The sequence below is a fragment of the Vipera berus genome (genome assembly GCF_964194415.1).
Source record: "Vipera berus genome assembly, chromosome: 5".
NCBI lineage: Eukaryota > Metazoa > Chordata > Lepidosauria > Squamata > Viperidae > Vipera > Vipera berus.
Window position 1 is genome coordinate 87,069,285 of NC_138207.1, and position 14,642 is coordinate 87,083,926.

At 42.3% G+C, this 14,642-nt stretch overlaps 1 protein-coding gene across 1 annotated transcript in view; it reads right to left on the minus strand.

Moving 5' to 3' along the window:
- Window positions 1-1,161: 1,161 nt before the first annotated feature.
- TET1 (tet methylcytosine dioxygenase 1) overlaps window positions 1,162-14,642 on the minus strand; it is a 96,693-nt gene continuing 83,212 nt past the window's right edge. The window contains exons 9-12 of the mRNA XM_081329241.1: window positions 9,262-9,355; window positions 7,514-7,647; window positions 3,008-3,329; window positions 1,162-2,330 (exon numbers count right to left, since the gene is read on the minus strand). Coding sequence (XP_081185367.1) covers window positions 1,210-2,330; window positions 3,008-3,329; window positions 7,514-7,647; window positions 9,262-9,355 — 1,671 coding nt within the window. The 3' untranslated portion in view covers window positions 1,162-1,209. The remainder of the gene's footprint in view (window positions 2,331-3,007; window positions 3,330-7,513; window positions 7,648-9,261; window positions 9,356-14,642) is intronic.

Below are 14,642 nucleotides of genomic sequence, written 5' to 3' on the forward strand. Positions count from 1 at the left end.
CACTGAAGAACATTTTGGATGCATAATAAATTTAGATGTATCACTACACTACTGATAGGGCATATCTCTTAAAATCCAACATGTTAACAAGGCATTGCAATTTACATATTGAGGTCCTAGAAAACTTCTTTCCTAACAGGGTGACTTCAAGATGTATGGAACTACACCTTGGATGATGCCTGATTGTATTGTCCCATAAAACTTGGAATGCCCCCTATGAGATAACATTTGCCCTTATTGCTCAAATTATAAACTCTTTTTTTAAAAAAGACCCTAGAAATACAAGTATAGCTAAATGACTTAATTTATATTTGCAAATAATGAATTTTCTGGACTTTATCAGCCTTTTTATTTAGAAAAAAGCAATGGAAAAAAAGAGAAGGGAAGAATCTAAAACGCAAGTATTTTCAACATCTATGAATTGGTGTAGCAATATGGAACTTTATATAGTAAGAAAAAAATAAATTCCTTGGTAGAGAATGCGCAAACCAGATGTGATCCTTATACTATTTCAAGTTAACTTTAAAAATAGAAAGTGCTTTTAAATATATATATTTATATATATTTACATTTATAACCTCCAACCATTACTTGTGATATTTGTTTGCATGTGGATCATACATGCACACACAAACTATACATACATGAGAAAAATCTATATACAAATAAATCATCATTGGTTCTTTCTCCTTAATCTAGGATCCACAGCAAGTGATTGGAAGCTGTAAGAGCAATGGCACCATGAAGAAATAAAATCAGCTTATTTTTAACTGTTCAATGTGATTAAGCACCAAGAGCTGTGTATAGCTAATACTGTTTAACTTGATTTTACATAATAAAAGATGAAATCAGTTAAAATCTTTATGAAAAGCCCATTTATAATAAACAGACAATTCAAAGCACCAAAGTATAAATTCCAAAAAGGTAATAAACCAAGTAATTCAATCAGTTAATCACCTAGCCAATTTTTCTTAAAAGGTGTGCGCGCGAGTGCATGCATGTGAATACACATGCACATATACACACACACTTGAGAATCACCAGATGTTAAAATATATAAAGTCACAGTTTAAAAACAAAATAATTTTTACCTCAGCCTTCAAAATGGTTGAGATGAACAAAGAGTAAACCATGTGAGACTTTGTTCTTTAACAGCACCTTATTGTATAACACTGCTCCAAGCAAAAGTTGTGTCATTGCTATAAGAGCTTATGCCCAATGGTTGTAGGGCCCTGCAACTCGTGTGAGGGCATAAGTAGACACCGTTAGAATATTATCATGAGTTACGGTTAACGCTCTGCGAGATGGAATTTGGTTGAATTCGCTTTCTTTGTAGAAAATCTCTTGGGTTGCATTGGTCTGATTTGCATTCTTGTCGGTGGCCGGCAGACCAGTAGTTTCGCTTCCTGATTTTCCAGCCTCTTTCTCTTTTGCTCTCTCTGCCATTTTGGCCTCCCACAGGGCTATCCCATGTTTTGGCTCATTTAAGTTTTTGTGTTGGTAAAAGACTAAAGAGATCCGCGTGGGGTGATTCCTGTTGGGCTTTTTAAGAGGTGTGGTGGCGTGCAGTTCGCGCCGTGCACATTCAATTAAGATGGAACCATGGGATGGCGCTACAGCTACCCCCCCAATGTCATTATCCAAAAAGTTATGCTCGCTGTCGGACCACATTTCTTCTGCTTTTTCTTCAGAGCCAGCGTGTTTTAAGAGCTGGCTGCCAGGCCTGTTCTCTGCGGTGGTAGAATCACAGCTTAGGCTTTGTCGCAATCCACTCTTTTGCACTGGGTGCTCTTGGGAAGAAACATTGCTAGAGACAACCTCTGGGGCGTCCAGTTGCAACATGGACTCACAAGAGCTAGCGAGCTGGGAGGCAGAAGCGGACTTTAAGTTAACTTCACAATTTTGCTTGTTAACTAGTTCGTGTTCAGCGGTCAGGGGCAGATTCTCTCTGTTGACTGCCGACCTCGACATAGTCAGGTCTTGAAGAAGCAGAGGCACACCATTTCTCTTCTCATCCATCACAATTCCAGTATAATCACGAGTGGACATCTCAACATTATTATTACCTTTGGATTTCACGTGAGGTTTATTACTACTGCATTGTAAATACCCGTACGGAGTAGGAACATCTTCTTGGCTATCTGTTACTGGCATTAGACCACCACTTAATGGAGAGCAAGAGGATAAACTATCCAGTTTTAAAGGAGAGGATGGAGCACGTTGCTTCAATGGAGAGCAATCGGTAGTAATGCCTAAATTAGGTTTCATGGTAGAAAAGCATTCAGCTGTCTCCATTTTTCTCTCAGGTTGCACTATAGTTAGTTTGCTCCCTAAGGAGAGAAAAAAGAAAAAGCTGATTTCAAATATAAAGTTCTGTATTTTTCGCCCACAGATGTTTGATAAATACAAACACGTTTCATCCATTCCAATTCCTCCTCAATACAGACATGTTGCAGTTTGGCGACACCTTTGCCATCACATTTTCAAGTATATTTTTATCCAAGTTACAAATCCTTTTCAGGAAAATGAAGATGCTCAAAACTTCAATATCTTGCACATTATACAGAGGTATCAGCTGTAGGGCTTTGCCACCACATATTTAAGCCAAATGTACTTTTATACTAGGTACAATACAGATAAGTCTTCAACTAGATACAGGTAGTCCTCGACTTACAACAGTTCAGTTAGTGACTGTTCAAAGTTATAACGGCACTCCTACGCTCTTAATGACACGATTCACTTAACAACTGTGGTGATCTGCTTCACAACTGTGGCAAAAAAGATCATAAAGTGGGGCAAAACTGACTTAACTGCCTTGTGAAGCAACAGACCAATTGTGGTCGTAAGTTGAGGACTACCTGTATATATAGTGCTGAAATGCCTTTGCTCACAATATTTCACTTTGTTCCATCTTGATACTTTGCATTTTAGACACACAAATGCAAACTTCTGTAACGTGCTCATATCTATCACTATCAGCTATTATTTGAAGCTCTGTTGTACCTACCTAAACTTTGTGATGCTCTCTTGCTGTTTTCTGGCAGTCCGTTTTTCCCCCTTACGGGCGCAGAATGCTTTTTTTCAGCTATGCTTTGCTTTTTTGCGTCTGGCTTTTTCTTGGTTGCTCTACGTGGCTCAGCTAACATCCTCACTTCTCGGGGGAAAGCCGTTAGCACTTGGATTGCCCCAGTTTTAATCTTGGCTTCCAGCCCCTCTTCTGTGCCAAATTCATCTGTTTGTGATATTTTGTAAAGAGGCAACACATGAAGCTGCTCATCATTTGGTATCACACCTACTGTACGGTTGTCTTCTTTTGTTAAAGTACAAACCTAGCCAAAAAGGGAAAAATTATAATTACATTTACATAGAAATACGCAAACACACTTAATCAACTTCAGTGAAAAGTATGGGTGGGGATGGGGAGGAACAGACTTCAGCTCAACCCTGACAAGACTGAGTGGCTGTGCATTCCGGCATCCCGGGACATTCAAAATATTCCATCTCTTCTTATGGGCGGTGAGTCCTTACCCCCCGTGGATAGGGCTCGCAACTTGGGGGTCCTCCTAGACTCACGGCTTACTCTGGAAGACCATATAGTAGCTGTGACTAGGGGGGCTTTCGCCCAGGTTCGCCTGGTGCGCCAGTTGCGGCCCTATCTGGACCGGGATGCCCTGTGTACGGTCACTCATGCGCTCGTGACCTCTCGCCTGGACTACTGCAATGCTCTTTACATGGGGCTTCCCTTGAAGACCACACGGAGGCTCCAACTGGTACAGAATGCGGCCGCGAGAGTTGTCTTGGGAGTTTCCCGGTACTCCCATGTTACACCTTTGCTCCGCGAGCTACATTGGTTACCAGTTGTCTTCCGGGTGAGATTCAAGGTTTTGGTTATGATCTTCAAGTCCTTACATGGCATGGGTCTGGGGTACCTCGAGGACCACCTGCTGCCGGCGTCAACTCCCCTCCGCCCTGTGCGTTCCCACAGAGAGGGCCTCCTCAGGGTGCCTCCGGTCAGGGAATGTCGACTGGTGACCCCCAGGGGGAGGGCCTCCTCTGTGGGCGCTCCGGCGCTATGGAACCAACTGCCGGTTGAGCTCCGGATGGCATCGGACCTTCACTCCTTCCGGCGCGGTCTGAAGACCCATTTATTTGAACTAGCTGGTCTGGCCTGATGGGGAACGTTAGGGTTTTTAATGGGTCTTTTATTGTTATTGTATTTTTTTTTAACCGGGCGCTTGTTTAATTCCTTTTTAATTTTTGTATTGTTATTTATATATGCCCTGTTCACCGCCCTGAGTCCTTCGGGAGAAGGGCGGTATACAAATTTAATAAAAGTAAAAGTAAGTAAAGTATATTATGTGAATGTACTTTAACCTGAAAGACTAATCTATTTCACCCTTCTTATGATGGTTTTATATATGTCACACATAAAACACAACTAAACTAACACAGAGATAGTCCTCGACTTACAGTCATTCATTTAGTGACCAAAGTTACCACAGCACTGAAAAAAGTGACTAGTGATCATTTTTCAAACCTACGACTCTTGCAGCATCCCATTGGTCAAGTGATCAAAATTTGGATGCTTGGCAACTAATGATTGCAGTCTCCTGGGGTCTTTTGCGATCTTCTGAGAAGCATAGTCAATGGGGAAAGCCAGATTCACTTGGCAACCATGTTACCAACTTAACAATTTCAGTGATTGACTTAGCAAGCGTGGCATGAAAAGACGTAAATTGGGGCAAAACAATAACTGTCTTGCTTAGCAACAGAAATTTGGGGCTCAACTGTGGTTGTTGAGGGCTATTTATATATCATTTGTTTCCTATACATGAACAATAGGTTATAATTTATGTAGCATGACAATGATGATAGATCTCATGAAAAATATATTTGCTAACTTCGGCAGAACATTTCTTCAACCTAAATTGCAGAACAGAGTTCTGTTTTTTTAGGAAACACTATAAAGGGGGATCGGTTTGATCACAAAGAAGGAACATGCCTCAACTGGATCACCAAAAGCCAGTTATCCTTTTACCTGGCACTCTTCAAATATTGGACTACAATTCCCCAAATCCTGTGCTGCGTGACAGTTCTGGAACACTGTCTAACACATTTGAAGAGCTGAGGAAGATTGTATTGTCTTGAACCAGCCTATACTATAAAAGAAAAGTTCCTCATCTACAGAAGCTCAGATAACGAAGGCCAGGGGTCTTCAAACTTGGCCCTTTTACAACTTGTGGATTTCAACTCCCAGAATTCCTCAGCCAGCATGCCTGGCTGAGGAATTCTGGGAGTTGAACTCCACAAGTCGTAAAAGGGCCAAGTTTGAAGACCCCTGACGAAGGTCATTTAATGTAAGATTTCCTGCTGAATGGTGACTAAAAACACACAATTGTGAGAACAATGGTGAGAGCTAACTTATCCAGCATGCCTTGTCTTGACTGGGCTCCCTTATGCCACCGAACTCTTGGCTCAAAAGCAAATAATTGTCATGGCAATTCTGAAAAGGCAAAGGATTAGAGTCCCCCTTCTTAAAACTAACGAATAATGCTTCAAGTTGGTTTGGTGGCCCAATGGAAACCTAGCTGACCAAACCTGGTAGTCCCTGTATGGAATATACACACAAGAATTTGGTGCATCACAAGCTCCTCTTGGGCTGACACGTTCTGAATTCTGTGCCATGAATGGCAATTAAGAAGGCATTGGTGCTGCCTGGAGTAGCCCAATCCTTAAAGAGGAAGTGATGGCATGCTAAGGAGAAAAGGCAAAGGCGGGCTTCGGGGAGGGGTGGAGAAGTAGGCAAGACATCTGGGACTTGATCCTAGGCCAAATCTGTTATTTATTATAAGGGTAGACAAAAGAAAGGCTGGATGTGTCATTTCTTCCTCCCCAACATTCCTCCATTCTTCAGATCACAAGCCTGCAAGGACAACCGGATCAGCACTGCTAAGTAGCTTATCTCATGAAGAGCAGCTCAGTCCAGGCTGCACAAAAGCTCAGGGAAGGACAGGAGATTCAAACATTCAAAGAGCTGTTTTTTTTAATGCATTCATTTATAAAAGAGGGCTGGAGGTTTCTACTACAGTCCTCAAGACTGTGTATTTTGCCCCTAATCCTTGCAATTTAAATTCTTCATTGAAGGCTGAAGGCTGTTTGACTCTTGCTTCCACGACTGTGGCCTGCATTTCAGGTCTTGACCATAATGACAGGAAAGACCCCTAAGAAATAGATTGATCGGCAATTGCTAACCATCCCATCAGATAAGGTGGGCAACATTCCTGCAGCTCTGGGCTGGGAGCTGAATGTCAAGGCTCAACTGTGAAGGCCTTGAGGAATTTCCGGGATACTTGACTTGGCACAGCTTGACTAAGCTCTAAGCTGTAGCCAACCTAAGGACCTCAGAACTCATACAATAAGTTATGTAAGAAGGCTTATTGCTTGCTAGGAAGAAGCCGCAAAATAATCGATTTCCTCTGTCAACATGAAAGTGCAATTCCTTTTTTATTCCCACTGCATTCTGACCCAGCTGCTTCTTCTTTTTCCCACCCATCCATTTCCCCTTGTTTACAATGCCATATGTTGTGAGAAATTGGTCTTTCTGTCCTGCACTTTCTGGCCTTGAAGCTCAGGGGACTGACATCTCTGCCCTGGGAAATTATTTCTCACAACATATGGCATTTTTTTATAAATATATTTTATTAAAGAAGTTTTAAATAAAAACAACAAGAACATTATTACAAAAAAAAATATGGCATTGTAAACTAAAGATTCAAAAGTGCATTTTGTAGGAGGCTGCAGACACTAATACTCAAGCAATATTTAACCTCAGTAACCAAGAAAATTATTAAGGGACGTGGTGGCTCAGTGGGCTAGGAAGCTGAGCTTGTCGATCAGAAGGTCGGCAGTTTGGCGGGTCGAATCCCGAGTGCAGCGTAACAGAGTGAGCGCCTGTTACTCATCCCAGCTTCTGCCAACCTAGCAGTTCGAGAGCACGTAAAAATGCAAGCAGAAAAATAGGGACCACTCCGGTGGGAAGGTAACAGCGTTCTTTGCGCCTTTGGCGTCTAGTCATGCCGGCCACATGACCACGGAGACGTCCTCAGACAAGCACTGGGTCTTCAGCTTTGAAATGGAGATGAGCACCGGCCCCTAGAGTTGGAAACGACTAGCACACATGTGCGGGGGAACCTTTACCTTTATCTTTATATGCTATTGAATAATGAATGCATGAAATAGATATATTTAGCTTATACTGAATAAAATGACTAGCACGCATGTGCGGGGGAAACTTTACCTTTAACCAAGAAAATTATAATTATACATTCATTACATTTTGTGTCATTTATGGCAGGGGTCACCAAATCATGTTGGCTGAAGAATTCCAAAAGTCTTAAAATTGCCAAGTTTGGAGACCCAAACTGGGAAAAAAAGGAAACGAGGTAAAAAGAAAGCATGCAACCACGACACAGCTAAATGACAAAGAGGAAACATCATCCCAAATTTTACTTACCACAGTGCTTCCATTGTGCATGTTGTGAGTATCCTTGTGTGCATGGGCACAGAAATCAATGCAAGCTGTCACACCAGAGAAAGGCCGGCCTTTTTTGATCCCAAGACGACAGTCAGGACCGAGATGCTCATTCTCTACCTTAGAAAACAAGGCAATGGGGTCTTATTTCAGGAACACAGTGAAGTGTGTTGCCAGCTTCAGAGCAACATTTCATTTACAATAAAAAATTGGAGGAAACACAGACTTACACTTGACCTATGTATTGTTGCTTACAAAACATATGGCTTTTGTGCTGATTGTTATTTTATTTATGCATTTTAATTGCTACATATAGCAGGGATGGTGCAATAGCCAAATCCAGGGAGCATTTGCTGCCCTCCAGCTTGATGAGTGTGAAATGTGATCATGATCAGATTTATTATATTTTAAAAAACCCAGAAAGGATCCTCAAAGCAGTTCGCTTTCTCATATTTAATATTTGCTTTCACCAGGAAGCAAATGGGTTCACATACACTAAGCCAGGGATCTTCAAACCTGGCCCTTTTATGACTTGTGAACTTCAACTCCCAGAATTCCTCAGCCAGGCACGCTGGCCGAGGAATTCTGGGAGTTGAAGTCCACAAGTCATAAAAGGGCCAAGTTTGAAGACCCCTGCACTAAGCCATGTAGGTAATCCTTGCTTAATGATGTAATTAGGAACAGGCATTTGTTTAATCGTTTTTAATTTTTGTATCTTGTTTTTTAATATGTATTGCCCTGTTCACCGCCCTGAGTCCTCCGGGAGAAGGGCGGTATACAAATAAAATTAATAATAATAATAATAATAATAATAATAATAATAATAATAATAATAATAATAATAATAATAATAATAATAAAGAATTGTGGCTTGCAAACAGGCCGGCAGACAGGTAAGGGACAGTACATGGATGGTGTGATTAGGTGACTGCTGCCAAGCTGGGGCTGGTGTGAGTGATTTTCCTGCTTGCTTCCCCATTGACTTTGCTTGTGGGAAGACAACAGTGAAGGCTGCAAAGCACGATCACATAACTGTAGGATGTTGCAACCACTGTTAAGCATGAGCTGGTTGTGACCAGATCGTGATCACATGACAGCAAGGTGCTGGAATGGATGAAACTTCAAAGACAGGTCATCTTTTGTAACACCATTGTAATTTTGAACAAATGGTTGGTAAGTGAGGACTAATTGTAATTCAATTTCACTATGATATTGCATATACCAAAACCAAAGGACTTACACATAATACTACACTAAGCTTGAAGCCGGAGGTGAGATACAACATTTGAAAAGGGTCACAAAGGGAGGGGCATTACAGGCATGTGGGCAAAGCTGGCCTTGCAAGGGAGGTTTGGGATTGATTTTTGTGCTTTAACTATGATTACTTTCAGATATTTCATTTTGGGATGATCTGTTTTCCACCTCAATAGGTGCTGTTGGTTTTCAACAAACATGGAAAGAGAGAAATATGATAGGGTTTATAAGAGCAGCAAAAAGAAACAAAGATGTGGGGCCATACGTTGCCCATTCCTGCACAAAGCCATTAATCATTGTTTATAAACCATAAGAGAAGAATCCACACATTGTACTAGCTTAAAATCCAAGAAACAATGCTGGGGCTTAGTTCAATCTGTGGACTCAGCTAGTAAGTAAATGTCCCTAGGGGAAATGTCACTGATCTATCACATTATTAAAAGGATGTGATGAGGCATCATGAAATATTCATCAACCTACCTGGTTCTGGAAAGCATCGGGGGCAAGTTTCTGATATAACGGAGCCACATCAGTAGCTAAAGTCTGCAGATTGTTTTCCAGATTTTCTTCCTGGAAACAGAGAAAGCAATTATGCCCTAATTGTATTGTTTATAAACAAAACAATTAGTGAAAGCAACATTGATTGCTGCTTATATTTGAGACCTAGGTTTCCGGCTATAATAGTAAAACTATCAAAATATTTAACAGTTGGTCAGACAAAGGGGGAAATATTTCTTTCTCCTTTGCAAGGAAACCATTACTTAGCCCAACAGCTATTAACAATGTTAGAAAGCCTATCAGACTGGCAATGAAAGAAGAGACTTTTCTTCCTTCAATATACTGAGTACAGGTAATCCTTCACTTAGGACAAGAGTTGGGACTGGATTTTCCATCGCTAAGGGATGTGGTCATAAAGTGTGACCACATTGCTTAGCAACAACCATCCCTGAAGTCCTAATTACCATTACCATGGTTAACTAAATCCCATGGTTGTTCGATGAGGCACCTTCCTGCTGAGATCCCACAACCACAGTCAGTGAAGAAGATGGCAGGAAGTTGCAAGTCTCAGACCAGCAGGCAGTTGAGTGACTTCTGCTGGGTGGGGAAGAGAGGACGGGGGGGGGGGGGAACAGCCATGGCGAGGTTTGGGGAGAGGGTGCCACGTACGAGAGGATGCACGAAAGGCATGCAGATCAGAGAGAGCGCGTGGAGGGATTGTAGCTTGGATCTGGGAATGCGCTTGAGACTGTGGCATGGGTCAGGAGAAGGCGTAAGGGTGCGAGGGTATGTGTGTGACGTGTGGTGTGGGAAGGTGCAGCATGGGTTGGGGAGAATGTATGAGGCTGTGAGGGGGTGTGCTGGAGGCGCAGGTGTGGCTTGGAGAGAGTGCAAGTGTGAAGGACAGGTGGGGGAGGAGGAGCAAGGGGGTGCCTGAGTGCCACAGTGTGGCTCGGGAAAAGTACATGAAGGTCAGGGACGGTGCTCAAGGGGGAGGCATGCATTTGGGAGAGCATGCAGTGGGGGGCGTGATGCAGTTCACGGAGGATGTGAGGGTGTATGTGAGAGGCACAGTATGGCTTGGGAAGTGTGTGTAGGTGCAGTGTGAGTTGTGTGTATGGGCAGGGGAAGAGTATATGTGGGACCAGGGCGTGGTGATGCGTAGTGAAGGTTAAGATGAGTGTGTGGTAGCTTGAGTGTTGTGTGAGAGGAACAGGTGAGGGAGGGTGCATGGGAGTGTGGCATGGGTCAGAGCAGCTGTTCGGGTTTGTGGTGTGAGTCCAGGGTGGCTGTGAGGCTTGGACAGGATGCACAAGGGTTAAAGGTCAGGGAGGATATGTGAGTGGCAGTGCAGAAAGGCTGTAGGAGGGTGTGCAGGTGTGGGAGGTTTGCCTCAGATATGTGTGTGTGATCATGGGGTGCTGCAGCAGGTCAGAAATGCTCTGAGGATCAGTCATAACCATCATTCGTTCAGCACCGTCATAAGTTTTCAAGAAAGGCAAAAAGAAAAAAAACCCACAAAACAAACAATAATTCAGGAGTGTCCAACCATGGCAACTTTAAGACTTGTGGGCTTCAACTCCCAGAATTACCCGGTCAGCATAGCCAGCTAGGAATTGAAATACACAAGCCTCAAAGCTGCCAAGATTGGACACCCCTGCAATAAATGCTTTAAATGTAATGTTAAGTTGAGGTTCTGCTTAACAACAGAACAGCATGTAAGGTGGCCCATTTTGTAGTTGTTAAAGCCAACATATCAGTTTAGCAGACCAATATAATAGACTTAGAAAGTATGAGATTCAGACAATACACACAGGTGCCCGGGTAGCTGACATGGCTAATCTCACAGCCTAAGTAGAATTGGACCTGGCTAGTATTTGGATGTGAGAATATCAGGAAGTCCCTGAGCTGTAAAATTGATTGGGAAATTAAAAACACATATTAAAAGAAGGATAAACTGTTCCTCTATTATTACCAAGAGAACTCTAGAAATGCATCCATAAAGTCAACCGCAGAAATGAATGACTCAACAAAACTTTTACATTATAAATATTTAGGTTTGGAAAACAATCCATTATTTAAAAACAGAGTATATCCATTAATACTATAATAAATAACATTCCTCTAAAACCCATTCAGACACCAAACAGCTACCATATAAAAAAAACAATAATCATGAGGCAATAAAAAAATGACAGAAAAGAAAATCACAGGTGGGTTTTTCTCCTTAACTTATGCACAGTGCTCAAAGTAGTCCTATTTCCCAAGCTGATATAACTTACTATCAGTTTTGGCTATAACCCTTGAACAACTCACACATACATATGTTTCATGAGAAGGTTACGCTTTTACTATAAAAAACAAATGAACGAAAATACCTGACAGCTTGGGGTCTCTCATCCACATCCTGTGCTGTGAATAAATATGGGTTGTTGAATCATAACCACCCATAATCTGCAGTTTACAGAATGATTTGTTTCATTCATTCTATAAAATATCTCACCACAATCCTATAAGAAGCTCTGAGCCTGGCATGCTATAAGCAAGTCACGGTCAAAGCTAACTCACTTGTTGTGCTAGAAAAGCAGAACAGGTCATAATTAACCAGAACAGAAATGAAAGGGTAGCTTTAAATTCTTCTTGGTGCAGCTGGAAGAGGGCAAAGCAAGGGGGCAACTGCTCCTTGTATCTCTCATTGTTGAACACTATTGAGCAGAATAAGTAAATCACAATAGCACAAACACATGTAAGTTTGTTACTTGTCCAAAAATTCTTCTGGACTACTTTCTAGATAACAGATTTTTCTAGTTTTAACTCTATACTACAAGCTATTCTTACCTAAAGCGCATAATTTTATACTTCTTTACATTTAACCTCATCTCACTCCGTCCAGTGGTTCAAATGATCCATATCTGTCTTTACTTTCAATCTATCTTCTTCTGCATTTGCATTGCTATACCTCCTAGCTTTATGTCATCTGCAAAATGATCAATATTTAATATTTAGCTAAAATAGAAGGTTCTAATAAAAACAATGACAAAAAGCACTTTCATTTGTTTGTTCTATGAACTTTTCGGCCACCCCAAATAACTGTACAACCAAGTGCCTGCTTCAGGAGCATGTACTATGCTAGAGTTCAGCAAACCTGTGTACATGCACACTTGTGAAATATTTCCTATTTTTAAAATAAGGGAACATTTTATAAAAGGGATTGCGTGTATACGTTAGTCACTGTGAACATGCACATTTAGTCTTTAGGAAAATAAAAACAAACTCTAAATTGATTCAGCTTACTTTACCTACTCAGACATGTTCATTTTTTTGACAGATAAGCAACAGGTGAGGTTAGGGGAAATTACATGTTTTTGTTGTTGTTAGCTGCGAAGCCGTGTCCGACCCATCGCGACCCTATGGACAACATTCCTCCAGGCCTTCCTTCCTGTCCTCTACCATCTTCTGGAGTCCATTTAAGCTCAGGCCTACTGCTTCAGTGACTCCATCCAGCCACCTCATTCTCTGTCGTCCCCTTCTTCTATTGCCCTCAACCTTTCCCAGCATTAGGCTCTTCTCCAGTGAGTCCTTCCTTCTCATTAGGTGGCCAAAGTATTTGAGTTTTAGCTTCAGGATCTGGCCTTCTAAAGAGCAGTCAGGGTTGATCTCCTCTAGGACTGACCGGTTTGATCGCCTTGCAGTCCAAGGGACTCGCAGGAGTCTTCTCCAGCACCAGAGCTCAAAGGCCTCAATTCTTTGGCGCTCAGCCTTTTTTATGGTCCCGCTTTCACTGCCATACATTGCAATTGGGAAGACCATAGCCTTGACTGTACGCATGTAGTACCCAGGCAATGAGCACACTTTTACAGAGGAATTACTGAGTCTATCATACTGTATGTACTTCTATAACTGTCTGGTTTGGTACAGCAACCAAACAGACAGGTACAGACACCAACTGATAGTTAAGATTGCAGAAAGAACAATTGCAACCAGCCTGCTTTCCATAAAAGACCTTTATACTCTGCAGGTCAGAAGGAGGGTTGAGAAAATATCTGCAGACTCTTCACATCCTGAACACAAACTGTTTCACCTTCTTTCCTTGGGCATTGCAGGGCAAAACAACTAGAAACAGGGACAGTTTCTCCCCTCGGCCCATCACTCTCCTGAACAACTACCGTATTTTTCGGACCATAAGACGCACTTTTTTCCCCAAAAGTGTGTGGGGGGGAAAACGAGGGTGCGTCTTATGGTCCGAAGGTGATCCGTATGGCCAGCCCCAACCTCTGCAAGTGGAGCACGAATCGGCACGTGCTGAGAAACGCCGATCTCACGCTCCTGCACTCTCCCTCGCTCAGTTTCAGCTTCCCTTGCTACAAGAGAAAGCAGGCTGAAACGGAGTGAGGAGATTGCCAGGAATGCGAATCGGCTGATCTCGCGCTGCTGCAATCTCCCTCGTTTCAGCTTGCTTTCTCTTGTAGCAAGGGAAGCTGAAACCGAGCGAGGGAGTTTGCAGGAGCGCGAGATCGGCCGATTCGCATTTCTGGCAATCTCCCTCGCTCCGTTTCAGCTTGCTTTCTGCAAGAGAAAGCCGGGCTACAGGGCCGCCTCCGCGGGTACTGCTCTAATGCAGAGAGGGAAGGAAAAAGAGGGAGGGAGGGAGGGAGGAAGGAAGGAAGGAAGGAAGGAAGGAAGGAAGGAAGGAAAGAAGGAAGGAAGGAAGGAAGGAAGGGACAATGGGAAAGGGAGGGAGAGAAAGAGAGAGGGAGAGAGAGAGAAGGAGAAAGAATTTTTTTTCTTGTTTTCCTGCTCTAAAAACTGGGTGCGTCTTATGGTCCGGTGCGTCTTATGGTCCGAAAAATACGGTAATTCTCACGCTACTGTCTAATGTCAGTATGTATTTATCCACGTAGTATGGCTGTAGCATTATTATTTAGACTTCTTATCCTTCATACTCCCCCCGTACTGATATTCTTACTGGTATTTTTATTATGATTATGATTATTCTGTTGCTTTGCATGTACACTGAGAGCTTCTTGCACTGGAGGCAAATTCCTTTTGTGTCTAATCACACTTGGCCAAATAAAGCATTCAATTCAATGCATACAAATTGGTAAATTATGGGGGATGGCTATGAGTTATCAGAGGCATGAAAGCATAGCATTTTGGAGGTAACAGGAAGTGAGACTTTATGTGCTATAAGACAAGTCAGTACAAGCGATTTACTGTGTATGAACAGAATTTGCTCATAGTAACGCTTAGCTTGCACATCTAAGCCACACAGAAAGGATGTAATCTCATGTGATTCCACTCATTCTGAACAGCCTTAAACATTTATGACACCTGTGCACTTAAACCGTAGCCTTAAAAA